At 34.0% G+C, this 26,318-nt stretch overlaps 1 protein-coding gene across 2 annotated transcripts; it reads left to right on the top strand.

Moving 5' to 3' along the window:
• The first annotated feature begins 8,316 nt into the window (after positions 1–8,316).
• LOC106665258 (phospholipase D3-like) lies at positions 8,317–25,326 on the top strand. 2 transcript variants are annotated; one of them, XM_014391570.2, is made up of 10 exons: positions 8,317–8,478; positions 22,847–22,953; positions 23,062–23,223; positions 23,293–23,626; positions 23,955–24,149; positions 24,219–24,350; positions 24,409–24,548; positions 24,609–24,774; positions 24,846–24,945; positions 25,018–25,326. In XM_014391570.2, exons 1-10 carry the CDS (start codon positions 8,332–8,334, stop codon positions 25,158–25,160), a joined length of 1,626 nt encoding a protein of 541 aa, XP_014247056.1. In that variant the 5' UTR covers positions 8,317–8,331; the 3' UTR covers positions 25,161–25,326. The 2 variants fall into 2 exon arrangements, with proteins under 2 accessions (XP_014247056.1, XP_014247065.1); XM_014391579.2 differs by lacking the exon at positions 8,317–8,478 and adding an exon at positions 20,949–21,191.
• Positions 25,327–26,318: the final 992 nt, after the last annotated feature.

The raw sequence follows: 26,318 nt of genomic DNA, 5'->3' as shown, positions 1-26,318 counted from the left end.
TATTGTAAATACGATACGACAGTATAAAGGATGTGTGCAGTAGCATGTGCGTGTGTAAGTGTGTCAGTGTGTGTTAGCATTTCATTTAATCTTGTCTTAGCTTACAGCTAATAATGTGGAATTTTTTCTGAAAAAATAATATAGACTGGGTCACTTGTTGGGTCCGTCTACACTCGCGGGTTTCGACGTCACTCAAACGTATTCCGACTTTGCGTCATCTTCAGTGAGGAGCCAGTAAGTGATCCAGTGCCAGTTCAACATGTATTACAGACTCGTATACCAACTTTCCCCAACAACTTAAACTACACTCCAGTGAGTGTTAAATTGCTAAAAAGTGTGTGTTTATTAGTGACCTGTTGTTTCGTAATTTTTTGAAGTCGTGAGGAGCGGTCAAGGAAGAAGAAGTTTAGAAAAACGCCTTTTTCATTTTTTTGACCATTATTTGGGTCATATTCAGGACATAAAGTGCGATGTTTTTCTTGTGGTGTCGTACAATGACACCATAAGAATAGCGCGATAGTTCATGCCCTGAATATGATCCGAATAAAGGTCGAAACGTCTGCAAAAAATGAAAAAGGTGTTTTTCTAAACTACCTCATTCTTGACCGCTCCACACTATTTCAACAAATTATTGCTAAAAAGCTTGTAGGGCTTCCTGTTGTTCATTATTTTGACATCATGTGCAATAATTACTTCGTCAGATCGATCAAAAGTTTCAGCTTTATATCTTTCCTTTGCTCAAAAGTTGTGTTTTATTTAAGGAATATGTTAAAAGTTGGAAACTTTATGGTGAAACTTAGGCATTATGTGGGCTGCGTAATGAATAAGCAAAAATTAAGTTATAAAGTTCATTCCACACAATCCAAACTTTGTTTTTCTGAAAATCTACTCGGCCGATTTTTTTTTTTTTAATAATCTCGGTACGCTGAAACAAAGCACAGATAAAAAAACCGCGCTTTGAAATTTCACCCGTTCAACGAAAAACTTATCGAGATGACCGACTTAGCCAAATATGTTCTATGTTTCTGTAAACAGTAAACTACACATGCGATAAGACGATTGTCTCCCCTTTCTCTTGTGGTAGATCGTGAGATCATTTATTCTCTCATTTTCCCTCAGTTTTCGGAAATCACTACTGTCACGCACTGTAATTTTTTTTCTTCGTGCATGACTTCCATCAATAAAAAAAATAATCAACGTCTACTTCGGCATTTCAGTGCGAAGAATGAATGCGGCTAACCGGCGAAAGTGTTTAAGAGGAAAGAAAATAAAACGAGTAATATCGGCCTTGTTATGATCGTAAAGTTTATTGGTCCCAAAGGAGTAAGGAAATCCAATGTTTCCTCATCAACCCAAATGGGTGTAACAAGAAGCAGATTCTAAGGTGAGCAACAACAACGAAACGGCAACACCGCTGTAATCCAATCTCTTCGTTTATTCCTTAAATTCAAACAATGTCAATTTTTAGATCGACCTTTAATCCGTCGCTAGACCCAATCCAATTCTCCTACTTCTCCATATTGCAGACTTACGTTTCTCTCGCTCACACATGGACGTATCCCAGTATTGCATTAAAGTTAAGGAAAAGCACAATATAATACATATTTTAATTTGTAATTAAGTATCTATGAATGGCATAATTAATAATTCCACAATTTATCAAAAAATTGACGTTTTTGCCATATACTTTCGGCTTCGGCCAACAAAGAAGGTACTAAGGATAAATTTTATTTGTACGTGTTGGCGCCAGCCATCTCATTTTTAAATATACTTTGTTTTGGATTATTGTAATCCCTAATCCTACTCCCAAGCTCCTTGCAAACCCAGTCCTGTTCTACTCCTATGATAGAAAGGTCCGTCTCTCTTTTCTCATGTTTTTTTTTCTCCCGTATTAATAAAAAAGTCTTTAATCACGCGACCACGAAAAACCCTCTGTGCTGCTGCATCGATCTCTTCCACCTGAATTCATCGGATATTCTGCGACGAAGTCAGAAGGATCGGGCCCGAGCTCCCTACGCTTCTTGTAGCCGGCATCTGAAGGAAGGTGGTAAGTCCCCTATGAATTTCTCCCTTATTGTATTTTAATTTAGAATTTTCTTAAATTTATTTTATTAACGTTTCATGTTTTTTTAATTTTTTTTTTCTTACACGGCATTGGCCGTAACATTGGTCCTCCGGGCCGGATTTGAACCAGCGACCTATGGATTTCTCCCTTATTGTATTTTAATTTAGAATTTTCTTAAATTTATTTTATTAACTTTTCATGTTTTTTTAATTATTTTTTTTCTTACACGGCATTGGCAGTAACATTGTGGCGTTGTAATTAATTTCATTCTTGTTATTTTAAAATATCATTTGCCATTGATCAACAACTAAATCAATGTCATTTTGAATATACACTGATGGACAAAATAAACGCACCACCGTTAAATTTTAATTTATTTAGGGTTTATTCATATTTTGCTTAACAAAGGTTTGGTTGTAAAAATGAAACATTTAAAAAGAAAATGTTTATTACCAAATTCTAATCATTCAGACTACAGCAAGGTGTAATACTAGACAGACTAAGCATAAAACAATAGACTTCAACTACCCCAAGGAAATTAAAAAGCTGGTAAATCAGAAAAGAAAGGCTAGGAGAAGATGGTAACAATCAGGAGACCCTTCGGACAAAAACATTCTTATTATTATGGCGCAAAAACTTAAACGAAAGCTAAAAAAAAAACTACATGACTTTCTTGTTTGAGATCATTATTTATACCCTATGAGACAGCCGCTGGAATAAAATGGATGAATAGGTGATTTTTTTTAAATTTTTTTTTTTATTTACAAAATATATACAGTATTTACAAAGAAATTAAAAGACTGGCCTCAGGCTTCCTGTCTATATACCTGATCTGAATTAAAAAAAGGACTAATTTAAACATATCTCAATATTAACACAGAGGGAAAAAAATAAAAAACCCTTTACGTTATATAGTTAATTTACAGCAAAATGTGCTTCACTCTTTTGTACTTATATTTTTTGTAAAGTGTCTGCAAGGAGGCAGCTTCATAGTTAACAATATTTCTAATATTAGTGTATTCACTAAGTTCACAAGCTTTGCAAAATCTTGATGTTATACTGTGGACTTGTGTAGAGACACTAGTCACCTCCAATACTGAATGCATGTAGTCTATTGGCGTCCACCTGTAAAAGGAACCAATCAGTCTCAAGCATTTGTTCTGCACAACCTGCAACTTCCTGTAGTTGGTGATACATGTATTAGACCAGACAGGAGCCGCATACAACAGCATGGGTCGAATATACAAATAATAAATTAACTTTTTATTAAATATACTCAGATCAGAGTGTCTATTTAACAACGGAAATAAATTGCAGATCAGAGCCACTCCTCTATCGCATACCGTGTTGATGTGCTTGGTGAACGTGAGCTTTGAGTCCAGCATCAAACCGAGATACTTCACTTCTTTTTTCCATGGAATACACCTTCCATTTATTGTCACAAAACAATCAACATTAGGCCTTCTGCGAGTGAACAGAATCACTTCTGTTTTTGACTCATTGGGTCTGATCCGCCACCTGTAAAAGTAATTAAATGTTTTCTCAAGGGCTAGTGAGAGATGGCTATTGTATCTACCCTGAAAGACGAGATCATAAAAGTGGTGTCATCAGCATATAGGGCACACTTTGGCTTAACTTTTAGTTCGGTTATACCATTAATAAATAAATTGAACAATGTGGGCCCAAGGGCAGAGCCTTGGGCTACACCAGCAGCAATTGGCCAAAATCAGTGCTTACGTTGTTAAGCGAGACTCAAAATTTCCTATCTTCCAGATAACTCCTTATTAAATAAAAATTATATTTTTTGAGATACTTGGAAGACGGTTAAGATACCTTTAGACAAGGTAACAGGTTGCTTCTTGAGGAAAGTTCTTGAGCTTCCATAATAGCCCAGAGTGCCATAAAAGCTAAAAAAAACTACATGACGACTCAATCAGAAATTATCTAGAAGATCTAACGCCAGGCGAAGCCACTACTCGCTATGGAAAGCAATAAAAAAAATTAAATGACCGATCCTCCAAATTCCTCCATTAAAAAAAGAGGATGTTACATGGGGAAGAGACAGCAGATAAAAAACCAAATTTTTTGCCACTCACCTTGCTGAAATGTTCACACCAAATGAAAACATCAATTGCAGCTCACTTGAAGTAACAATCACTCCACAAGAAGAAAATATAACGCTAGTTACACTTAAAGAAGTAGCCCAAGTTATCTGCTAAAAGGACTATAGGATATGACCTGGAGAAACACTAAAACAATTGCTGAAAAAGGGGAAGTTAAAATATTAAATACCTATTTAATTATACCGACATCCTTCCCCACCCCTTCAAAATCCAACGTATATAAACACAAAATAGCAAAATCTCACTGGCACTCTCGACACGACACGCAAGAATGGCACAATTACAAAGAAGACAAACACTTTGAGTGAGTAGAAATACTTTAATTAAATATATAAAAAAATATATATTTTGCATTGTATAAATTCACTTTTCCACATGTAATTGTAATATATAAACATGTTTGTAAATCCCCTGAAGATGATCTCAATAAAGATCGAAACGTTGGCACGATAAAGAAAATGTTTTTCTGAAACCTACATCACACCAGACCGCATCTCACGATTTCTAAATGAATATCGATTAACAGTCACTAATCACCACACATACCTATTTAATGCTGCAATCAGACTAGAATATGTTACCAGAATCGCAGAAGTCATTATGATAAAAAAAAACCGAAAAACCGGCGAACGAGATCAAATCATATAGACCAATATCGCTACTACCGACAGTCTCTAAGCTTTTCGAAAAGTTGTTATTAAAAAGAATAAAACCCATTGTAGAAAAAAAGAAAATCGTCCCTGACCACCTATTTGGATTCAGAACAAGACATTCAACAATAGACCAAATTCACCGAGTAACACACTTAATAGAAAAATCTCTTGAAGATAAACAAATTTGTTCTGCTACTTTCCTTGATGTCTCACAAGCTTTTGACAAAGTCTGGCATGAAGGACTCATCAATAAACTAAAAGGGATACTACCAAAACAGTATGTAGATATTATCAGTGCCTACCTAACTGACATGAATTCAAACATGCAGATCAATATTCAAAATTAAAAACAATAAATGCAGGAGTGCCACAAGGTAGCATATTAGGTCCATTTCTTTACTTCTTATACACCAATGATGTTTCAAAAATAGATGGAGTAAAAATTGCTACGTTTGCAGATGACACAGCGGTGATATCAGTACGACCGACTGTCAATTCAACCAAAATCCTTCAAAATGCTTGTAATAATGGAATGGACAAAAAATGGAAAATCAAGCTCGATCAGCTCAAATCAGTACATATAAACTTTACAAACAAAAAAGTGGACCATATTCCATCGCTCATTATCGATGGTCCTACAACCTATGTGGACATATGCTCAAGCAAAATTTATGTATATTTGAGAATTTTTTTATAGAAATAATATGAATATGTACTACATGTATAATAATATACGATAATTAATTATTATAAAAATTAAAAAAAAACTTTTTAACTTTAAATTAGCCATTTTCGTCACAACAAAGTAACTCTTTATATTAACCCTTGTTCACTTCAAATTAACCTTTTTTTAACTTTAAATTAACCTTTTTACTTCCAAATTAATCCCTGTATAATTGAACGATTATACCATACAGCGACCTTAGATGCCAAGTTGAGATGGAAAGTGCACGTGAAGAAAAAAGTTCAGAAATAGGTTTAAGGTATAGACATACTGGTTGATATGACCTTGCTATATAGAATGAAATATTATTAAACAAACAAGTCCTAAAGCCTATGTGGACATATGGTTGTAGCAAACACAGCAATATCAAAATCATACAAATACTCCAAAATAAAATCTTACGTTATATGGTCAATGCACCTTCGTACGTAAGGTTTAAGGACTTACATAGGTATCTTAAGTCCCTGATTAGGACTTAGGACAGTAGGAAATACAGATTTGTCGCCAAATACCAGTCTCGCCTCAGCTAGCACGGAATGTGGAAGTGACCAAACTACATAACCGAAACACCGTCGAAGGTTAAAAAGAACAAAGCCATATAAACTGGTATAGATAAAAATTAATGATTGGTGAACTGTAAATTTTATTGTACCAGTAGGTTTATAAGAATTGTCTTTATTGTAAGAATTGTTGTTGGTCTTATAAGACCAGTATTAATAAATAAATTAAAGTTAAAAAAAACCTAATTCAAACAATTATTGAGTAAAAAAATAGAAAATTCAAAAATAAATAAAAATGTATAAAAAAAACCTGTCTGAGGATTTTAGATTAAAGAGATTGAATTCGAGGTTGGAACGCTTAGTAATCCAAGAGTTCAACTCTGTCAAAATAGGGGCCAGCAGGGCATGTAAAGTTTGTTTGTCACTGTGTGTAGATCGTCTACCGAGCAGTGTTAACAAGAACCGAATGTTGCATTCTGTGCGCTTAAGTCATTCATGGGGGTCAGTCGTTTGCCCATCGTACATGGTAGGCAACAAGGATGGGAACATTGTTGAGATGTACCGTTGGGAGTGTTTTCTTGTTTGAGGTCATTATTTATGCCCTATGAGACAGCCGCTGGAATAAAATGGATGAATAGGTATACTGAAATTTTGTGAGATACTTGGAAGATAGTTAAGATAGGATATTAGACAAGGTAATAGGTTGCTTCTTGAGCTAAGTTCTTGAGCTTCTATAATAGTCCAGAGTGCCATACCAGGCTTGGTTTATATCCAAGAACTCACCAGGGCGATATTGCTTTAGTTCAAGGGGGTGGAAATAACGTCTACTATTCGATGTGTTCGTTGGACAGTCGAGTGGCAACTCCGAAAGTCGAATTGGTAATGAGGAATTGTGCAGGAATTTCCTTGGAGAGGCAATGAGCTTTTGTACGCCAAGCTAATGTTTTTTTGTTTTTTTTATAGATGATTATTTTATTTTTTAAAATTAATTTGTTGGATTCCTGAGGAGCGATCAAGAATGAGGTAGTTTAGAGAAATGCCTTTTTCATTTTTTTTGCCGACGTTTCGACCTTTATTCGGGTCATCTTCAAGGCCCGAGTGAATTACAAACTATATGTTGATTTCACACAACACCAATATGACACCACAAGAATAGCACCACACTTTATGTATTAGGAAATATTTGGTTTAAAGTATATATTTACATCTGTATTGTATTTTTTCCGATCGACATATGTTTTGTACTTTACCCAAGCCTTGAAGAATACCTGAATAAAGGTCTAAAAAAACAAGGAAAAAGGAGTTGTTCTAAAATGCCTCATTCTTGACCGCTCCTCACGAATCCAACAAATTATTAAACAACCGGTCACTAAAAAAACAACACTTTTTTTGTAAGTCTTATTCAAATGACAAATTACTTTAAAATAGCGCAGGATCTCGGAAACGTCGTTAAATCTTGAATTTGTTTTAAACACCTTCGAATAAGATCTAAAAAAAGTACTTTGTACCTTGTAGTAAGTAAGACTTGCCCAGGCTACTTCCTCATAGTCAGGTGGTAGTCGTTCATCGGGAGAAGATAATCTCAATTTTGTCTCTATTGGGCATTTTAAAGAAATTTTCAATAAATTGCTGTTTTCCAGTGAAAAGTTACATTCCGTCTCCAAAGCCATTAAAGAAGAAAAGAAAACGAAAGACAAGCTTTACATCGGCACAAATAATAAAAATGATTACTGCAATTGCTACTACCACGGTTAAACTAAATCAATATGCTAGATTTAGAGTCCCGTGTTAATTTGTTTGTGTTGTATATTGTGTAAAATTGTAGATTGTACAAAATTCAGCTTGATAAAATGTCCAGAATCAAAACCAACAGAAGATCAGAGACAAAGGGTTGAAGTCCAAGTAGGATATTGTTGGTCAATTACTGCATTTATGACTGTTTATGTTTGTTTGTAAGTAGTACACAGCAGCAGAAATTCTTCGGATCAATCGAGAGGAAGGAATTTTTTTAGAAGTAAACACGTTTTGGCGATAACGTTCAAGTTCATTGTTTCACCTTCGCCGATGGTGTTGGTCAACATCATGAAATAACGGACTGTTTTCGATCGAAAGTGGAGAACGAAACACGCATCAACAATTTGACAGGCGGCGTCAAAAATTGCTAACAACGCGTTCGACAATCGTGGAGGAGCATGCGTGCTTAGCCGGCGGTGGCAAAGCGTGCACCGAGGGGTGGCAGTTAAACGTCTGAAGACGGCAGGAAAGCATGAGGTGGGGAAGGAAAAAAAACAACATCGTCCAGGATGGGCTTTTTCAAATCGGAGCTCAGGCGTATCACATTTTACTAAGGGGGCCGCCTCTGGAGCGCGAGGACGAAAGACCTCTTGTCGTTTTCATACCACAGCCTCGGCAGGTACAACATGAACTACTTTCATGTAATCTGTACATAAATAAGTCGTAATGTTAAGTATACAAGATTTTTTATGAAAATTCCACTTGTAAAAAACAAAATTCACCTTTGACCATAAACATTCCCTTACTAAACTAAATCAACTAAACAAAAAAGTACCAAATAAAGATAATATTTACTCAAAATAGACAACACTGAAGCACAAGGAGCAACTATTTGAAAAGGGTTTACATAAACGATAAATTTTTTTCTGCTAGGTACAAACATGAAAGGGGGGACAGCGTGATTTTTCCCAGACGCCACTTCACAGAAATTTCACTCGTGGGAGTATTCAGATTGAAATATACACATCGCCTGTTTTAGTCCTGATGACGATTACACGGCACGTTTCTTGACAAACCGGAAAATCGGCTATTGATAGAAACCTGGCCAAACTTTTTTTACACCTTCCGCAAAATGTTCAACGTTTATTTTTATCGATATTTGTCTCCATTTCTTCCCCCGGATTACATTAATTTGTTATGATGTAATAACTCAGATCGAATATTTATTATGTTTTGAGTAGGTGTGTGATATCTAGAGAGTAAAAGTAAGTTGTAGCGATAATGGAGGGGATTTACAGGAAAAATCCAATACTTTGGATGAGTAAAAATGTCCAGACTTCTATTTTTGTATCGGGATTTGAATAGAATAGAAATTGTTGTTTTCAACGATTCAAGCTTATAGCTCATCATCAAGTTGAAGGAGTTCTACAGCCACGTCTCTCGACATAATAATAATAATAAATCTTTATTTGCAAGAATGTACATTACATATAAATTTATAGCAAAAAATAATACTTTGGTACACCTCTGCCTGCTGTTAAAAAGCAAAGCTTGTACTAGACAGCAGGAGTTTTTGGATATCATCAGAGAAATAAACAGAATATATCTCTACAAAATGAAAAACAAACATAATAAAGAATAAACTTGTAGCATGAAAAAATCAACCAAATTAAATCTTGGTTTTAAAATATCTTAACTACACTTTAAAAATTTTGAAATTATAAATTTTTTGCCTTCTTTGTAGTTTTTAAAATTTTGAATAATAATCATCTTTTTATATTAAAAAAAAAAAAAAAAACCGAAGTGCTTTAATGAAAAGTTGTAATATTGCCAAGTTTTTACTTTGTAAAAATTTGAGTTAGCCAATGAATTGTGTTATAATCACTGATGTAACTAGTTACAAGATTATTTTTATATTTTTCAATTAATTAATCTTTATGTAAGGTGTGTGGTGATTAGTGACCGTTAATCGATAATTAATCAGAAATCGTGAGATGCGGTCAGGTGTGATGTAGTTTAGTCTTTATCGTGCCAACGTTTCGATCTTTATTGAGATCATCTTCAGGGCCTGGGATTTACAAACATTTTTTTTCTTTTTATTTAATCTTGATAAAGAAAATGTTTTTCTGAAACCTATATCACACCAGACCGCATCTCACGAGCGGGATTCGAACCCACGACCTTCGGCTAAATAATCCACTGCTCTACCACTTGAGCTATCGTGACTTCGATCCATTCGGACAGTAACTTCCCACCTCAAGCCACCTTTCGAATTTTCCCTCATTTTATTTTTATATATGTACAAACATGAACATTTAAGAAAGATTTGGTATAGATTCAGGGCTTTAAATTCACTGTATAATTGTTTCGTATTATACCTATACGGTTTACGTAAAATGATTTTAAGAAGCGAGTTTATAGTTACACCCAGAGTATTAATGTACCATTTATTAGTACCTCCCGAGGAAACAATACCATAGGCTATTATGGATTGTGCAAGAGAAAAATATATTTCCCTTAAGACTTCAATTTTCATAAAGTTGCGTAAAATTCTAGATTTATAAAAGAGCTTTCTCAGACGGGAAACCAAACAATGAATACATAAATTAAATCTCAAATTCGAGTCCAATGTCACACCAAGATATCTATCACTGTGAGCAAAAGGGATAGGCAAGCAAGGACACTCATCATTATCATCACAAGTATGAAAAGCAAATTTTAAATCATAACATGAATTGTAAGACTATCATCATCATGATCAGTTCTAGAAATTGTTTATTCTATTACAGTAAGTATTATATATACAAAGGGTAGGTGATGTCAAACACTTATCATTACAAATTAAAACGTAATTTGAAAAATAAGATCTTAACATTTTGAAAAACAGTACATGAAGAAATAACCGCAAACAAACAAAATAAACAGGATTTGAATAGATAAATAAATGATTAGCTTAAACAGATATGCAATTATTTCTTTTAAATATTACACTAACTATACATATCTCTATTCAGCTGCTATATTCGAGTATTAGTATGCTCATTCTGATAACGCAAAGGCTCTCAACCTTAAAACACCAAAAAATAAAAATAAATCATTTGTTTTTTGCTGGTTTTCATTAAAACATAATTTTCTATAATTTTATAATTACACTGTGCATATTTACAAATGAAAATGGCTTTTTAGAGGGTGGTAAGTTGGACAATCAAACATAATATGGTGCAACTTTTTTTTGAACATATATGTTGCAAACTAAACAAATTTTATAATAATTTCCATTGAAGAATATTTTTAATGTTTTAAAAATAGCTAGTCTTAACTAAACTAATAACTTCATTTTCTTAATGGCTAAACTAAAAAACAAATATTGTTCAGGAAAAGTTAAACTCGATATCATTCTGAACCCAGGGTAAAATTGCAAGTTGAGGCAAGTGTCGATTGTCTTTTAAGTTTATTCTTCCACCTGTCAACTATATCGTCTTTCATATTTAAAAGGTATTCTCGATTCGTATAGTAGAATATGGATTTACACCCTAAAGAGCTAAGGCACTTTTTCAGGTCGTCGAGCAAGGGCAACGGTTAGCGTAAATAGGGGGGATCTTACATATAGGGAGAGTGTGTGACGTCTGGAGAGTGGAAGTAATTTATTAGAGTGAATGGAGGGTTTAAACCCGCCACGAGTAATATCAAGTACTCTAGGGAAGTGCATGTCGCCAGACTTCATTTTTTGTAACGGGAGTTGCTTTTATGTTAATTTATTGGAATGAATGTCATTTATTAGCGTGAAAGGAAGGGTTCTCTTAACCCCGCTCCGAGGAATATCGAGTACTCTGAGGGAGTGAATGTGACCAGACTTCTATTTTTGTATTGGGAGTTGTTTTTATTTTAATTTATTGAAATGAATGTCATTTATTAGCGTGAAAGGAAAGGTTCTCTTAACCCCACTCCGAGGAATATCGAGTACTCTGAGGGAGTGCTTGTGACCAGACTTTTATTTTTGTGTTGGGAGTTGCTTTTATGTTAATTTATTGGAATCAATATAATTTATTAGCGTGAATAGGTGGTTTATACCCACCCCGAGGAACATCGAGTTCTCTGAGGAGAGTGTGTGACGTCTGGAGAGTGAAAGTAATTTATTAGAGCGAAAGGAGTGTTTAAAACCGCCGCGAGGAATATTGAGTACTCTGGGAGAGTGAATATGACAGGACTTTTATTTTTGTAACGGGAGTTGTATTTTATGTTAATTTATTAGGATGAATGTAATTTATTAGCGTGAAAGCAAGGGTTTTCTTAATCCCGCTCTGAGGAATATCGAGTACTCTGGGGAAGTGAATTTGACCAGACTTCTATTTTTGTAACGGGAGTTTATGTTAATTTATTGGAATGAATGTCATTTATTAGCGTGAAAGGAAGGAGGTTTTTAACGCACCCCCATCCGGTAGTCCTAGAAGTTCCATCTTATTAAAAACATGTAACCACTCCCATAAAAGGCAGAATTTGCAAATTTGCCAAATCGCCATTTTTCTTAATAATTATGGTATTCTATTGATTGTTCAGCAAATTTCTGAGCATTCGTAACGATAGCATGGAATTGTATTTCTGACCTTGCGGTTAACACGGCAGAGAGGAAAATGCAAAGTAGTTCATATACGACAAGAACGAATAACGTCTCTTCGCCCTTTACGAATCAATAACAAGACAAAAGGTTAACGTCGAAACAAATTTATGATAACGTTTACCACTTTTCGTATTAAATAACTTTGGTTGAGACGACTACTGGAGATAATTTGCCGGCGTTTAATATTCTGAAACTGACCGTGAGTTCGATTTTGCCTGTAATTTCAATCGACCTACATCAATCCCTCTCACCGCACGACTAAGCTGTTGTTCTATTGTGCAACGAGAAGAATAAACAAAATGAGTATGTTGTGACATACTTGTTAAAACTACATTCAGTAATTGATATTCTGTAGCAATGTTTATAGAGTAAAATTTATTTAGTCGTTTCAACAAATTTATTCAAGATGGAAATTGAACTGAGACGATTTTCACATTTATGAGATTTCCGATTACCTTTTCGTTTTTAGGTAAAAATCAATACATTGTTTAATATACAAAATGATATTCTTGCGACCTTATCTATCAAAATTGCCAACACAGCGGTACTCAATGTTTATTGAAGAAAAACGCGTATTGTTGCAACATCGGTCGATCTTTGGAAAATGAAGGCCACTCAATTCCGCCTCATCGACATCTGTTCGTAAATTGACACGTATTAAAGAAAATAGGGCGTGAAGACGTTTTTTCAAACAAACAACCTGTACAAACCCCATTGGGTACGACTATTTATCTCCAATATTCTGAAAGTTAATGATGGTGATGTAGACGATGTTTTTGCCAAGACTTTAGAAATTAATTTCCAGTCAATATTCTTCTGTGATCCTCTCTTCTTGTTATAGTGATGAGACCGTTTTACTTTTCATAGTTAATAAGTTGTTAAGATTAGACAGTAATGATATCCCTGATCCTGACTACGTCACGGCTATTATTCTGAAACCCTGTACTATGAATCTGGTTAAACCTTTATACCTGATATATAAATATGACCCTTTTTTCACGCGATCACAGCAATAACACGAATGCCAGCACTGCACCCAGAGGCCATGAGAGCCAAGATGGTACTCGGTGTGAGGGAAAGGAGGTCTCGAGGACATAGTCGAGTTCTCCCGATGGGTACGAGCAGGAGGGTTAGTGGTGTGAATCTAGAAATCGAGAGGTTGATGTGAAACTTTTGGAATCGGGAATTAATCAATTCGATGTGGATAGTGAGGTGAATGACGCAGTAAGGAGTTTTGTCGATTTTTTTGAGGACTTTTGATTGGATGCGCTGAATGTTAGATGGCTTGGCAGAGCCTCACAGTTCCCCTCCGTAGTCCAAAGCGGTGTAGTAAGGTCTTGTGTAAGGTTAGTTTAGTGTTGAGTCAAGACGGGTTTCGGTCTTAGAAGTCTTCGTATTTGTCCAAAGTCTTCTGTTAAGTTTTCTGTCTGGGTGTAGTCCTAATCTCTTTGTTGTTGACGTATACTGGGTATAATTTTCTTCATTCACTTTCGTTCTCCACTCTTTGCGCCAGACTTCGATAAGCTCAAGGCTGGATGCTGAGCGTACCTTAGATAGGATCAGAAATAGAGGATAAAATTGCGGTATAATCCGTTGTTGTTGGAGTATGCAGGTAGGTCAGCATATAAATGATATAAAAAATGAGAATGCTTAATGAATGATGCTCGGCATGGGTTTATTCCTGGTAGGTCAACTACCAGGCATTTTTAGTTGGTATGACAAGTTGGGCATAGCCCATTGTTTTGGATCGGAATAAGGGTTGTTGAAAAAAAAAGCTCTAATCGTTTTTATCTGCGCATCAACGATTTCAATATATAAATTTATACAAAACTTAAATAACAGTTAATTGCGAATTTTCCACGTACTTTAAGACCTTCAGTCTTTGAAAACTTTTATTCAGAAAATGTCATACTATTACTTATTAAGTTATTTATTAAATTTTAGGAATCGTGGTAGCCGAGTGGTTAGACATCTGATTCGTATTTGCCCCAGGGGGGGTCGAATCCCGGCAAAGCTCATAGTTTTGCAGTGAATTATAGTATGGAAAATTATATTGTAAATTGATTGGACATTGGACCTGTCCACGACAGGTAGTTGGACGTTAAGCCCTCCTATATTACAGAAATTATTTTTATTATTAAGTTTTTGCTACTACCTAAACCATTTTTTGTATTACTAGTGTGATTAACTTGAGTGAGTAGCACCACACTTTATGCCCTGAATATGGCCCAAATAAAGGCCGAAACGTCGGCAAAAAAGGAAAATGGTGTTTTTTTAAACTATCTCATTCTTGACCTTTTCTCACGATTTCTATTGTTATTTTAGTGTGGTGCTACTCTTGTGGTGTCATATTGGTGTATTGGTTATTGGTTTTGTGTGAAAGTGATATGTACATGACATATCATACAAGAATAGCACCGCACTTTACGCACTGAAGATGACCCTATAAAGGTCGAAACGTCGGCAAAAGTATGAAAAAGATGTTTTTCTAAACTACCTCATTCTTGATCGTTCCTCACGACTTCACTAAATTATGAAACCACAGGTCATTAAGAAACACGAATAATAATAATAAATAAATTTATATACTTTGCACTATATACATTTGTTACCAATGGAAACATGACTCTTGTCTGACAAATCATGCAACAGCATTTAGTCCATTTGCTTGTTATGTAATGCATATTGCTCAATTGCAAACATCAATAAATAAACCAGAGGGAATTTATTTTATTTAAATTTCGATTGAGGTAGAGTAAAATTTGACCGAAAAATGTATTAATCGAACTGATAAAATGACGAATGGCCCTGAATCCTCGATTTTATATTTCCACGGGGTGAATTTTGCTGATGGAATAATCGCATGGTGATGTGAGATAGTCTACAAGTCGATCCTTCCATGGGTACGAAAGATAGAAACAAGTAAACAGAGTCGATTTTAGACTATTTCATTATTTATTTTCCATTCGCAAATTAGCAGGGCTTTTGTCACCCCAGTTTAAAGACAATTTGTTTTGAAAATTAGGTTATAAAGGAATAGAATTGAATTTATTTAGATTGAGTTTTCTGTTGGGCAGTTTGCAAGTCTTGTTTAATCATTAGTGATCATATCTGAAATGTTTATTCCCCTAGGTTGTCCTTGTCAGATGCGGCTTCACGCCAACATTAGTGGGATTGTTCCACCACGGTAATTAATTGTACACATTTAATTGATGGCCCTGTTATTTCTTGGAAGTGGAAATATTTCTCTAGTTGTCTGAAACACCGCTGATAAATTTAAATTTTGTAGTTTTTATTTCTTCCCTTATCTGCGGCGGAAAAGTATCGGTCGATCAATTTTCGAATGTCGGTTGTTTTTAATTAATTGTTTATTAATTTTTTTAATTTCAATGGGCAGATGCACAAAATACAATGCGCGATACATTTTCCAATAAAAAATACAAATTTATCCATATGAAAAAACGAAAACTTACATTATACATTTGTAAAAAATATACAACAAAGAGTCAAATTAGTTAAAAAAGTAAATTTCAAAATTTAAAAGATTAATGGAAAAATAATCAGAAATCTATTCATATAGAAATAAACATAAACATTACCTTATTGTAATTATATAATAAGCAATTAGAACAAATCTCGAAACTTCTGAATAAAGTTATCAACTAATTTCTGTAGTCAGATACCAGAATGAAAAAGATAATCATGAGGAATGTGAGGAATGAAGACATTGAAAGAAATTCTTTCATTGTGGAATAGATTAAGATATTTAGGTGAGAAAGCAATAATGCACAATCGATTCTATTATTTATTAATTTATAAATAAACACTAAATCAAAATAAACACGACGAGATTCTAATAAATATTGCGAGATGTAAGACCTAGCAGCAATGATGCAAAAAAAAATGATTTACTGTTAATGAAATATGTAATGATAAAGAAATAATGGTTTGGAAGGGGTCCCCTAAGTCTTTATAATTATAATTATAATATAATTATAATTTGCATTTAAAACAATATTACTATTAGTATTATAAGAGGACCAGAATATTTTTAGAACCTTGGTAGAAGACATTACATAGATTTTTGAAGTGTTTAATCAAACAATTTTTATGAAACCAAATTATTCCTGAGAGAGGCTTGTATGAGAATTACGTCCCGAGCATTCGAAATTACACTAATAAATTACTTGTTCATTCCAATAAATCAACCTAAACACAAAGATAAAATTCTGGTCCCAGTCATTCCACGAGAGTATTGGATAATTCTCGGGGCGTGGGGGAACCTATTTCATTCGCGCTAATAAATTACTTTCACTCTTCAGAGCCACACAATCACCCCAGAGTATTGATATTCTTCGGAGCTGGTATAAACGGATTGTCAAAATTTACGCTTACAAATTATTTTTGCATTCCAATAAATCAACCTAAACACAAAATCCGATACAAAGATAAAAGTTTGGACATATTGAATCCACGATGGTACTCGATATTCCTCGAAGCGTGGTCGAACCTACTCCATTCGCGCTATTAAATTACTTTCATCTCCAGACGCCACACACTCATCCCAAAGTACTCGATATTCCTCGGGATAGAAGAAACCAAATATCCCGTATGGGTGAATTTTATATAAAAGAATAGAAAAAAAGGTATATCTATTAAACACAAACAACGGACAATGTGAACACTCTTTACAATTTATTTTTCTTTTTTAAATAATGGTTACATAAAGTTTATTTATTTCTGAGTAGTGAAATATTATATGCATTATATTCAAATTGTTAACTTATTCTTGTTGAGTTTGAAGCTTAATCAATATGCATGTTTTTGTACTATGTACAAAAGCGTAGCTGTCTAATTGATTAATTCTTCCTAGGATATTGTCAAACCCCGTTTCAAAAGCTTTTTACCTTTATTTCTTATCCGTCCGAAATTAATTTGCTGTACATTTCGTATGGAATCAATTTTCGGGCATTCCATCCGATAATTTAACGACCCGTCGATAAACCGTCAACCCGTCGTGTAAATAACGTTCCATCTTTTCAATTTACAATAGTATTTATATTAAAGGTGAAAAATAATAAGTGAAGCTTCTAGAAGAATAAATAGATTAAGGTTTAAGATTTCCCAATCGTTTTTGTATCCGACGAAATGTTAAACCCGAAATGAGATTGTGTGGTTTATTGCCACTTCGATTCTCGATTACGGCTGACCCAATGCGGTTTGAATCCATTATTATGGAACATATTTTACTTAATTTATTATATTCCATCTGCCTCAATTCTTTACAAAACGTACTCTTTCGTAGTTTTTCCCTCCAGTACATCCTGGAGAAAGGGAGTTTATTCTGCATGTACGTTAAAATTAATACATACATGTAACGAATTTACAGGTACTAATATCATTAATTATTATTAGCTTTTTACATAATATTTCAATAAACAAATAAACAAAATATGATTGCTTTTATTAAGTTACATGTTTAAAATTAATTGTTGTCACTTAATTAAATTTCAATATTTTATTTAATTAACAATTTTTTAACTAATATTTTAATTAGATCAGTCTTTTCGGCTGGCCAACTTTCACCGTTTAAAAAAACTCCTTTTATTAAGATACTCCTTGGTTCTTCGAACATTGGACAAACATGACGTGGTACCTAGTTTGATCTACTTGTAGACCATTTGAACATGTTGGATCATAGGTGATATTAAATGTATGTAGGATTTTACCTTGTCATGTCCGCTCAGAAACTGGGTCATTTTATGTAGCTTGGTTGGAGGTCGGCAATGAAGCGAAATTCAATGTTTGAAAAAACGCTTTCCTTGCTGCTCCTGTTGTGCTATTTTTCCATTTAAACTCCCAAGCTTTTATTTCTCGCTGCTTTTATTGCATAACTTTTGAGGACTTTACTGATTACAGCCATCAGATCGCAGATTTTTTTCCCAATCGGTCCGCTTTTCTTTTGTTCCGACGTGTGACTTCACCCATCTCAGGATTTAGCCTCCATCCTCTTCCTTTCGTCGGTGAAATATGGAAATTGGTGTGAATACTTCCTCGATCTAAACTGAAAATTCTCTATCCTAGAGGACATGAATGGATTGGTTCATATAAATCAAGTTATAATCCAGTCCATTTATTTTCTGAGGATTATGCCATCATAGCCATAAACATCTTCCTTAATTTTCAATTTTATGAGAGTTTCTCCTACCAGTACACACGCTGCATTAAATGATATTGTACAGCACCCTTTAATTATTCTTGGGAGAATTTTCCTTAAGTTTTTGATGTTGAACTTCTATTCTAATAAATTACAATTAATTAAGGTTTTTAGTTGAGATAAAAAAATCAATGGCATGATCTTGGAGGTTGAGATGGGAAGTTGATGTCCAAGTGGATCGAGGTCACGATAGCTCAAGTGGTAGAGCAGCGGCGTATCTAGCCGAAGATCGTGGGTTCGAATCCCACTCGTGCCATTTCTTTTTTATCTCAACTAAAAACCTTAATTAATTGTAATATATTAACTGGTCAAACAGACCATGAAATTAGTGAATTCTTTTCTAATGCTTTATCCAGATGGTGCAGCGAAGGTCAGTAGAGGTAATAAGGGCACTACTGGATTTCGTAGTTAGAGCTTCACTTGATATACCCAGTATACTTTGGCTGAACTTGATTATGCATTCCAAACTTTTTCCTAGTATAGTCAAGTCAAATTATGAAGTTTGTCAGTCAGTTTATTTCAAAATTTCTCGTTTTGATCGCCCACGATCATCCCAGTCCTCCAATTTTTTCTGTAAGTTTGTAAGTTCTGTACTTTCCTGATGTAAGTCAAATGAGAGGGAGAGGAAGTTGGAACTAAGTCTAGATTTGTCTATTGGATTTGAACAGAGTTCTTTACTCCTTTATAGTTTGTAGCAAAAGTCTATTCAGGGCAGGTCTTTGACAGCCATATTTTTATATGAATTCCATTCTGGGGTTTTACACATGTCTTTCGTCTCATAGGTTCATTTTCATTTAAAGATATTTATTTTGTGAGAGGGTTGATAGTGGAATATTGACTACTTTCAACCCACAACTAGGTTAGTTTTATAATAGGTTTAAAGGGTGATGAGGAATATCGAGAACTTTCCCTAATGGAATGTATGGTATTTAAAGAAGAAAGAATGTGTTTAAGATTGATTGAGAGTGTGGATGGGTTTGAAATCAGGAACTGATTGTGTTGGAAGCTGAAATGGTCCTGTAACCCGGCCTCATCAGTTGGGTCAGTCAAGAACTAGGTCTGACCCAGAAAGCCAATACCCAGGGTGGGTGATTCTCGCAGCAGGTTTGTAATTTACTGTAAAGTACAAAAACTGAAATTGCCAGTGGACTACAAGAAATAATAGGCTTAACTCTGCACAAATATTTAAACTGCCTGTTGTTACTTGAGTTGTGGAATGCGTAGATAGTAATGTGTTGATAGATAGCAGATGGGAATGAAACAAGTTTTAAATTAATAAAATTGTTTTAACACTAGATACTACAAATTGAAACTAAAAATTTGGTTTAGGACATATACTGCGTTTGATTAGATATGCAAGCTCCAAAACCATTCCCAGTAATCTATTGTAAACTTGAAAATGTTTTGTTTGAACAATAAACTAACAATAACTTTTTAAAATATTTAAAAATTGATAGATGTTCTAAAACAACTTTAATAATTAAAATGTTAGATTTTTTCACAGTATAGTCTTGATGGAAAAGCAAATTCAGCTGCTACTGCCAAGCTTTCGACCTATTTTAAGGTCTTCATTGTTGCAAAACAATTGTAAATATGATGGGTTTTGTTCTGTGAGTCGGTGAACTTATGTTGAGCCGGCACAGGGTCACTTACTGGTAGTTGGTTCAACATGAATTCAACAAACATAAATATATCTACAAATTTAAGTTTGTTTTACCCTGTTGTCCTTTAAATACTTTGAAAACTTGGCAGTAACTTTGCAGAGAATTTGCTTTTTCATCAAGACCATACCGTGATTTTAAGTATCCGCGAGTGGAAAATGGTCGAGACATCTAACACTTAAACCGAAAACTTCATAAGTTTTTAAAGTGGTCTTTCCGTTGTTTCGATTTCCTTAACACACTCGATTGTAAAATGCCAAACATACAATAAGAAAAGAGCTACAATGGCCCAGGGCAAACAAATTTGATATTTTTTTACAGTGCCATTTCGTATATTTGATACATTGTATATTTATTTATTTATTTTTTTTTTTTAATAATAAAACCACTAAATAAAATGGATGCAAGTAAGCAACTGCCCAATCAAAAAAAAAAAAAAAAAAAAAAAAAACAATTCTGTGATATATAAGCAATACAGAATTATTTCCATGGTCATAACCATTCAGATAATATCATAATCTGATAAGAACCATACAATATTATATAACAATTCTCCACGTGTAATTATGTTGATGTAAAATGTGATGGTCTGGAATCTGGAATTCTGGATTGTCCAAGTCCAAGTCCATGTGTCCTCCCCTCTTTCAACCTGCAACTGCATTGTCCCCTCCACATTCAGGGTTCCCTACTAGTTTTCTTTGATAAAGTTTATTACTACTCAGCTATTTTGACTTATTCACGATTTTCCTCTCGTGTACCTTCTTCATTCATTAGCCTTACTTACATTTAACATTTTATAATTGATCTGTGATGATTTAATTTGGGTCAAAAACGAGCAGAGTGATACAATAATGGTATTCAAATGGAAACAATCAAAAAAGGAGGAACAGCCCCCAGTAAGTTTCTTTAGTGATAAGTTCCTTGTTTAAAAGATTCTTCTGCATTCTTTGTTTTATTACAATAAAGAAAATAAAAAATAATGTACCTGAAATTAGTATTGGTTTTCTGTTCATCTAGTTCATGTGATCGCTATGTACTCTCTTCGTAATCCTAAATTTGACATTCCATTAATCAGAACTGAACAATAATGCTACACAAGGTTATAAGAAATTAAAAAATTTTAAAGGAAACAAATTAAACATCATTACTTGGGTGGAAAGGAGATGAGAGAGTGAGTGTTTGAGTATGAAAGAGAGTAAATGAATAACACGGAGAGAGAGAGAGTGTGTGTGTGTGTGTGAGAGAGAGAGAGAGAGAGAGAGAGAGAGAGAGAGAGAGATAGAGTGTGAGTGAACGTGGTCTACAAAAGTCCAAGACCAGCATAGACTACACCATTTTTCAAGAATTTTGATTGCTCAATGAATCCATCACCTCCCTTCCCCCCTAGAGAGTAAATGAGAGACTGTAAGTAAGTGACTGAGAGTGAAAGAGAGAGTAAGTGAGTGAGCATGAGTGATAAAGAGTAAGTGAGAGATTGTAAATGAGTACTGAGAGTGAAAATGGAGGAATGAGTGAGCAAGCGTGAGAAAAAGAGAGAGTAAGAAAGGGAGTTAGTGAGCATGGGAGAGAGAGAGTGAGAGACAGAAAGAGATATTTTAAGTGAGTGACTGCGAGTGAAAGTGAGAGAGTAAGAAAGAATAAAATAGTAAGAGAGAGAGAGTGTAATGAGTGCCAGAATGAGTGAGCATGGGAGAGAGTGAGAGAGAGAGAGAGAAAGAGAAAGATTTTAAGTGAGTAAGAGAGAGTAAATTAGTAAGAGAGAGGGAGAGAGAGAGAAAGAAAGAGAGAGTGTGAGTGAGTGAGCATGGGAGTATCAGAGAGAGTATGAGAGATTTTCAGTGAATGACTGAGAGTGAAAGTGAGTAAGAGAGGGTAAGTTAGTAAGGAAGAGAGAGAGAGAAAGAGTGTGTTAGAGTGAGTGTATGGGGTCGTAAGAAAGACCAAGACCAGATCAGACTATACTATTTTTCTAAAAAAAATTTTTGTTCATTGAATCCACCTTCCTTCATTACTAATAAATTAAATGTTTAGATCACTCTATATTTTTCTTGTGTCATTAAAATACTGCTTAAAAATGAGAGGGGGAGAAAGCAATAAAGAAAAAATTAAACAATTTTTATTATTTTTTTTTTAATTGACAGTATATAATGTATATTCTAATAGGTTTAAAGTTTTGTGTATGCAATAATAATATTTTGTTGTGTTGAAATTGTTTTTTGTTTATATGAATCTAATTTTTTAACACCCTCTGTAATCTGAATACCCACTGCAATCATTAGTTAGGATTATTGAGTCAAAAACACTTGAAAATTCTACGTAAACGTATTTTTGTTATATCAAAGAAATACCTGTTAAGCAATGTGCTCCTCAAGATAAAATTTCGTTTGTTTTGTCATTGCACAACATGATTGATGTATTATCATATCTGCAGTGTTTACCTTGTTTTAGTTTGTAAATTATATATAAATTATCAACAAGATGTGTTAATGAATCTGTGTTTAACCCGAATTTAATGATTTTTTTAAAATAAAATTATTGGCATATGTTGCAGCAACATGTTGGCAGGGGTTCATTAAGATCTGACGACTACGATGAATGGGATTCCAGGTTTATGCTAAGGTCTGATCACGATGATTTTGGTGGTGGCTACAATGATAAGTAAGTGTCAAAAAAAAACCACTCCATTTTCTCAGATAATAGAGAGGATAATAAATTTGATATTCATTTGACTTGTGATAGTACCAATTTAAGATTCATTATGTCTAGATGGGGGAAGAATAGTTGGTTTAAACCGTCTTGTATCCCGATAACTATCATACTACTTCTTATTGTACTTGTTGTACTATTACCATTACTCGATGCAGCCGAAAAACAAAGCAGGTCGGAAGAGCTTAAATTAATTATGAACAAATGCCAGCAACATTGTGTGTATGTTTTCTCCAGTTGTGTAAACACAATAAATAGAATTTTATGTAAATAATTATGTTGCGATTACAGTTTCAGCTTAGTGGAAACGATACCAGAAGGAATGGTGTACAAAAATGGAACGACACCTTTTCCTTCTACATTTGATGTCTGGAAAGAAATGATACTGAGTGCCAACAGTTCATTAGAAATTGCATCTTTCTACTGGACTTTAAGAGATGGAGATGTTTCCAGAGAACCCGGTTTAACTAAATACCCTTCATCAGACAAAGGCGAAGAAATTTTTGCCAAGTTGTTGGAAATTGGACAAGGCGGTAAGGTCAATGTGAAAATTGTCCAGAGTGAGCCATCAAAAATGACCCCTAACACTGATACAGAAGTGTTAAGCAAAAAAAAAGCTGCCGAAGTAAGTTTCCGAGCTGAAATATTTTTATCGATTTCCTCTTGTAGTCTGCAGGGTGATAAACCTATTGATAGTTACCTGTTATCTTGGTCTGCTTATCCTAGTTGATTTTTTTCGGTACAGGCACGTTTCGGCATTTCGCCATCTTCAGTTTTTGACACTGTACCAACAAAAATCAGTGAGGTTAGGTAGACCAAGAGGTAACTATCAAACAATAAAATAATTTTGCCCTCTCCCCAAATAGAAATTTATATTATAATAACAAATATTTAAGCTTTCTATTTGGAATATTTTTTATTGTTTTTATTTATGTGAATGTATTACTCGGAAGGTAAGGAGTTTGAACTTACCAAGATTGATTAGTGGCAATGGTGTTCTTCATACGAAGCTTTGGATCGCCGATAGAAAGACAGCTTACATCGGTAGTGCTAACACCGATTGGCGATCATTAACACAAGTTAAAGAAATGGGAATTTACATTAAGAATTGTACTTGTCTCATTGAGGATCTAGGAAAAATTTTCAATGTACGTATCCATAAATAAATTCAGCATTTGTCCATTTAAAGAGTACCGTATTGCATATTCAATGCTTAGGTGTATTGGATAATGAGTGTTCCAGATGCAAAGATCCCTTCAAATTGGCCGAAAGATTTGTCAACGATATTTAACAATAATAATCCAATGCAGTTATTTCTTAATGATACCAAAACATCTGTCTACTTATCGGTAAATTATTGAAGCTATTGGTTTAAAACCATTGGATTATGTTGTTTCATATTTGCAGAGTTCACCACCTGAACTTTGTCCACCAGGAAGAGAAAACGATGGAAATAGTATTGTGAAAACTATCAGCAAGGCTGAAAAATTTATTTATGTTGCTGTAATGGACTATGTACCATTAAGGATATATACCCCAAAACCTAAGTAAAAATTTTTATATGTTTTTATCGATCTGCCTTGTGATAGAATAGTAATATATTTTAGATTTTGGCCAATGATTGATAATGCGTTGAGAGCGGCTGCAATCGACCAAAAAGTGGAAGTGAGGCTGTTGATAAGCTCATGGAATCACACTTCAAAAGAAGAAAAGTATTTTTTGCAATCCATTGTTGATATTACAAACTCATTCAAGAACGTTAAGGTGTCTGTGGTATGTACAAAAAACATGATGTGTCCGAAAATAAGAATGTATGTTATGCATTTGGCTTTTTATGAAAATAGAAACTATTCGTCGTTCCAAGTTCAGCAGATCAAAGCAAAATACCTTATGCAAGGGTCAATCATAATAAATACATGGTCACAGACAACATTGCTTACATAGGTACTAGTAATGAAATATGCAGGGTGAAGTTAAAAAAAAAAATTAATGTAAATTTTTTTTTGTGCTTGATAGGAACTTCCAACTGGTCAGGTGATTACTTCATAGACACAGCAGGTGTTGGGGTTATTATTGAAGGAGACACATTTATTAGAAAAGACCTGGAGGATGTTTTCCTGAGAGATTGGAATTCCGAATTTGCACATTTCATGAATTGAATAAAGACATGACGACTGAGTTGAAAATTCTGTCATATAAGCATTGTTTTTATTCCAAGTTATTGCTTTAAAATACATACGTTGTCAATTGCTAGAGATAAAATTGTATTCAAAGCCATGTCAGATAAACGTGTTTATTAAATACATTTATAATATATTTTGTTAATCTTTTCCAAACAAATTTTTAAGAATGATTCTGTTACTATGACATAACACATTGAAAAAGATTGCTTATATGAAGAGATTTTTCTGTTGAAGTACCACGATCTCAAAAAAATTTCAATTAATTTTTGTACAATTTTATTCTTAATAAAAGCAATTTTTCATTATTTGCATTATTAATTACTTCCAAGGCAATATCAGTCATTGTGTAAGTTTAAATGAATTAAGAAAATAGGTCATTGATGTCTCAGAAAAGGTGCAGTTTCTGAGGGTGTTAATATTGATACTGGTGTACCTCAAGGATCAAACTTTGGCCTTATATTATTCTTATGTTGTTAGTGTCTTCTAACAGATTTAGAGGCACAGTGCTTGATTAAGGGTCGCTGACCTTGAGCCCTCTCCGAACTCAGAGATCAAGGCATCTCCAGCTAGCTTGGAGGAGTTGTCAATGGAAAGCCCTGTGCACAATGTTAAGTGTAAAAGAGTGTCACCACCAAAGAGTGTCATCATGAGAGATCCGTGGGGTTCTGTTCTTTCCCAGCCACTGTGTGTGGTGCTTCATTCTGATTAGCCAGGGTGTACTGATTCGTACATACTTAAAGCTTAATGACCAAGTAGAGACTTCAAAAAAATAATTAATATGGAAATTTTTATGGCTAATTTGTCTTTTTTAATTTTTTGGTTTTTATTTTAACAAAATTCTATGTGGTTTTTAAATAAAGTAAATTCATTACTTATTTAAACAATTATTTGGATATTGTCAGCACCTTTTTAAAAATTATTAAATTTTTTCATTATATAGTTTATTTTAAAAGATATATGACCATTTTGTATCAACAAGCAGCATGGCCAAGATTTGATTGATCCTGATGGCAAAATGGTCATATATATTTCAAAATAAACTGTATAATGAAAATTTTTAAAAAGATTCTGGGTGTAAATTCCCGAAACATTCAAATAAATGTTTAAATAAGAAATAAACTTACTTCATTTAAA

The sequence above is a fragment of the Cimex lectularius genome, unplaced genomic scaffold (genome assembly GCF_000648675.2).
Source record: "Cimex lectularius strain Harlan isolate CLEC.00 unplaced genomic scaffold, Clec_2.1 scaffold23, whole genome shotgun sequence".
Lineage (NCBI taxonomy): Eukaryota > Metazoa > Arthropoda > Insecta > Hemiptera > Cimicidae > Cimex > Cimex lectularius.
Note: the sequence above shows the minus strand (reverse complement) of the source record. Positions and strands in the feature narration are given on the sequence as shown.

Coding starts and splice junctions, on each gene's coding strand:
- LOC106665258 (XM_014391570.2), top strand. CDS start 8,332: ATGAGGTGGGGAAGGAAAAAAAACAACATCGTCCAGGATGGGCTTTTT. Junction 24,150..24,218: donor ATCTAGGAAAAATTTTCAAT/GTACGTATCCAT, acceptor TTCAATGCTTAG/GTGTATTGGATAATGAGTGT. Junction 24,775..24,845: donor AGAACGTTAAGGTGTCTGTG/GTATGTACAAAA, acceptor TTATGAAAATAG/AAACTATTCGTCGTTCCAAG.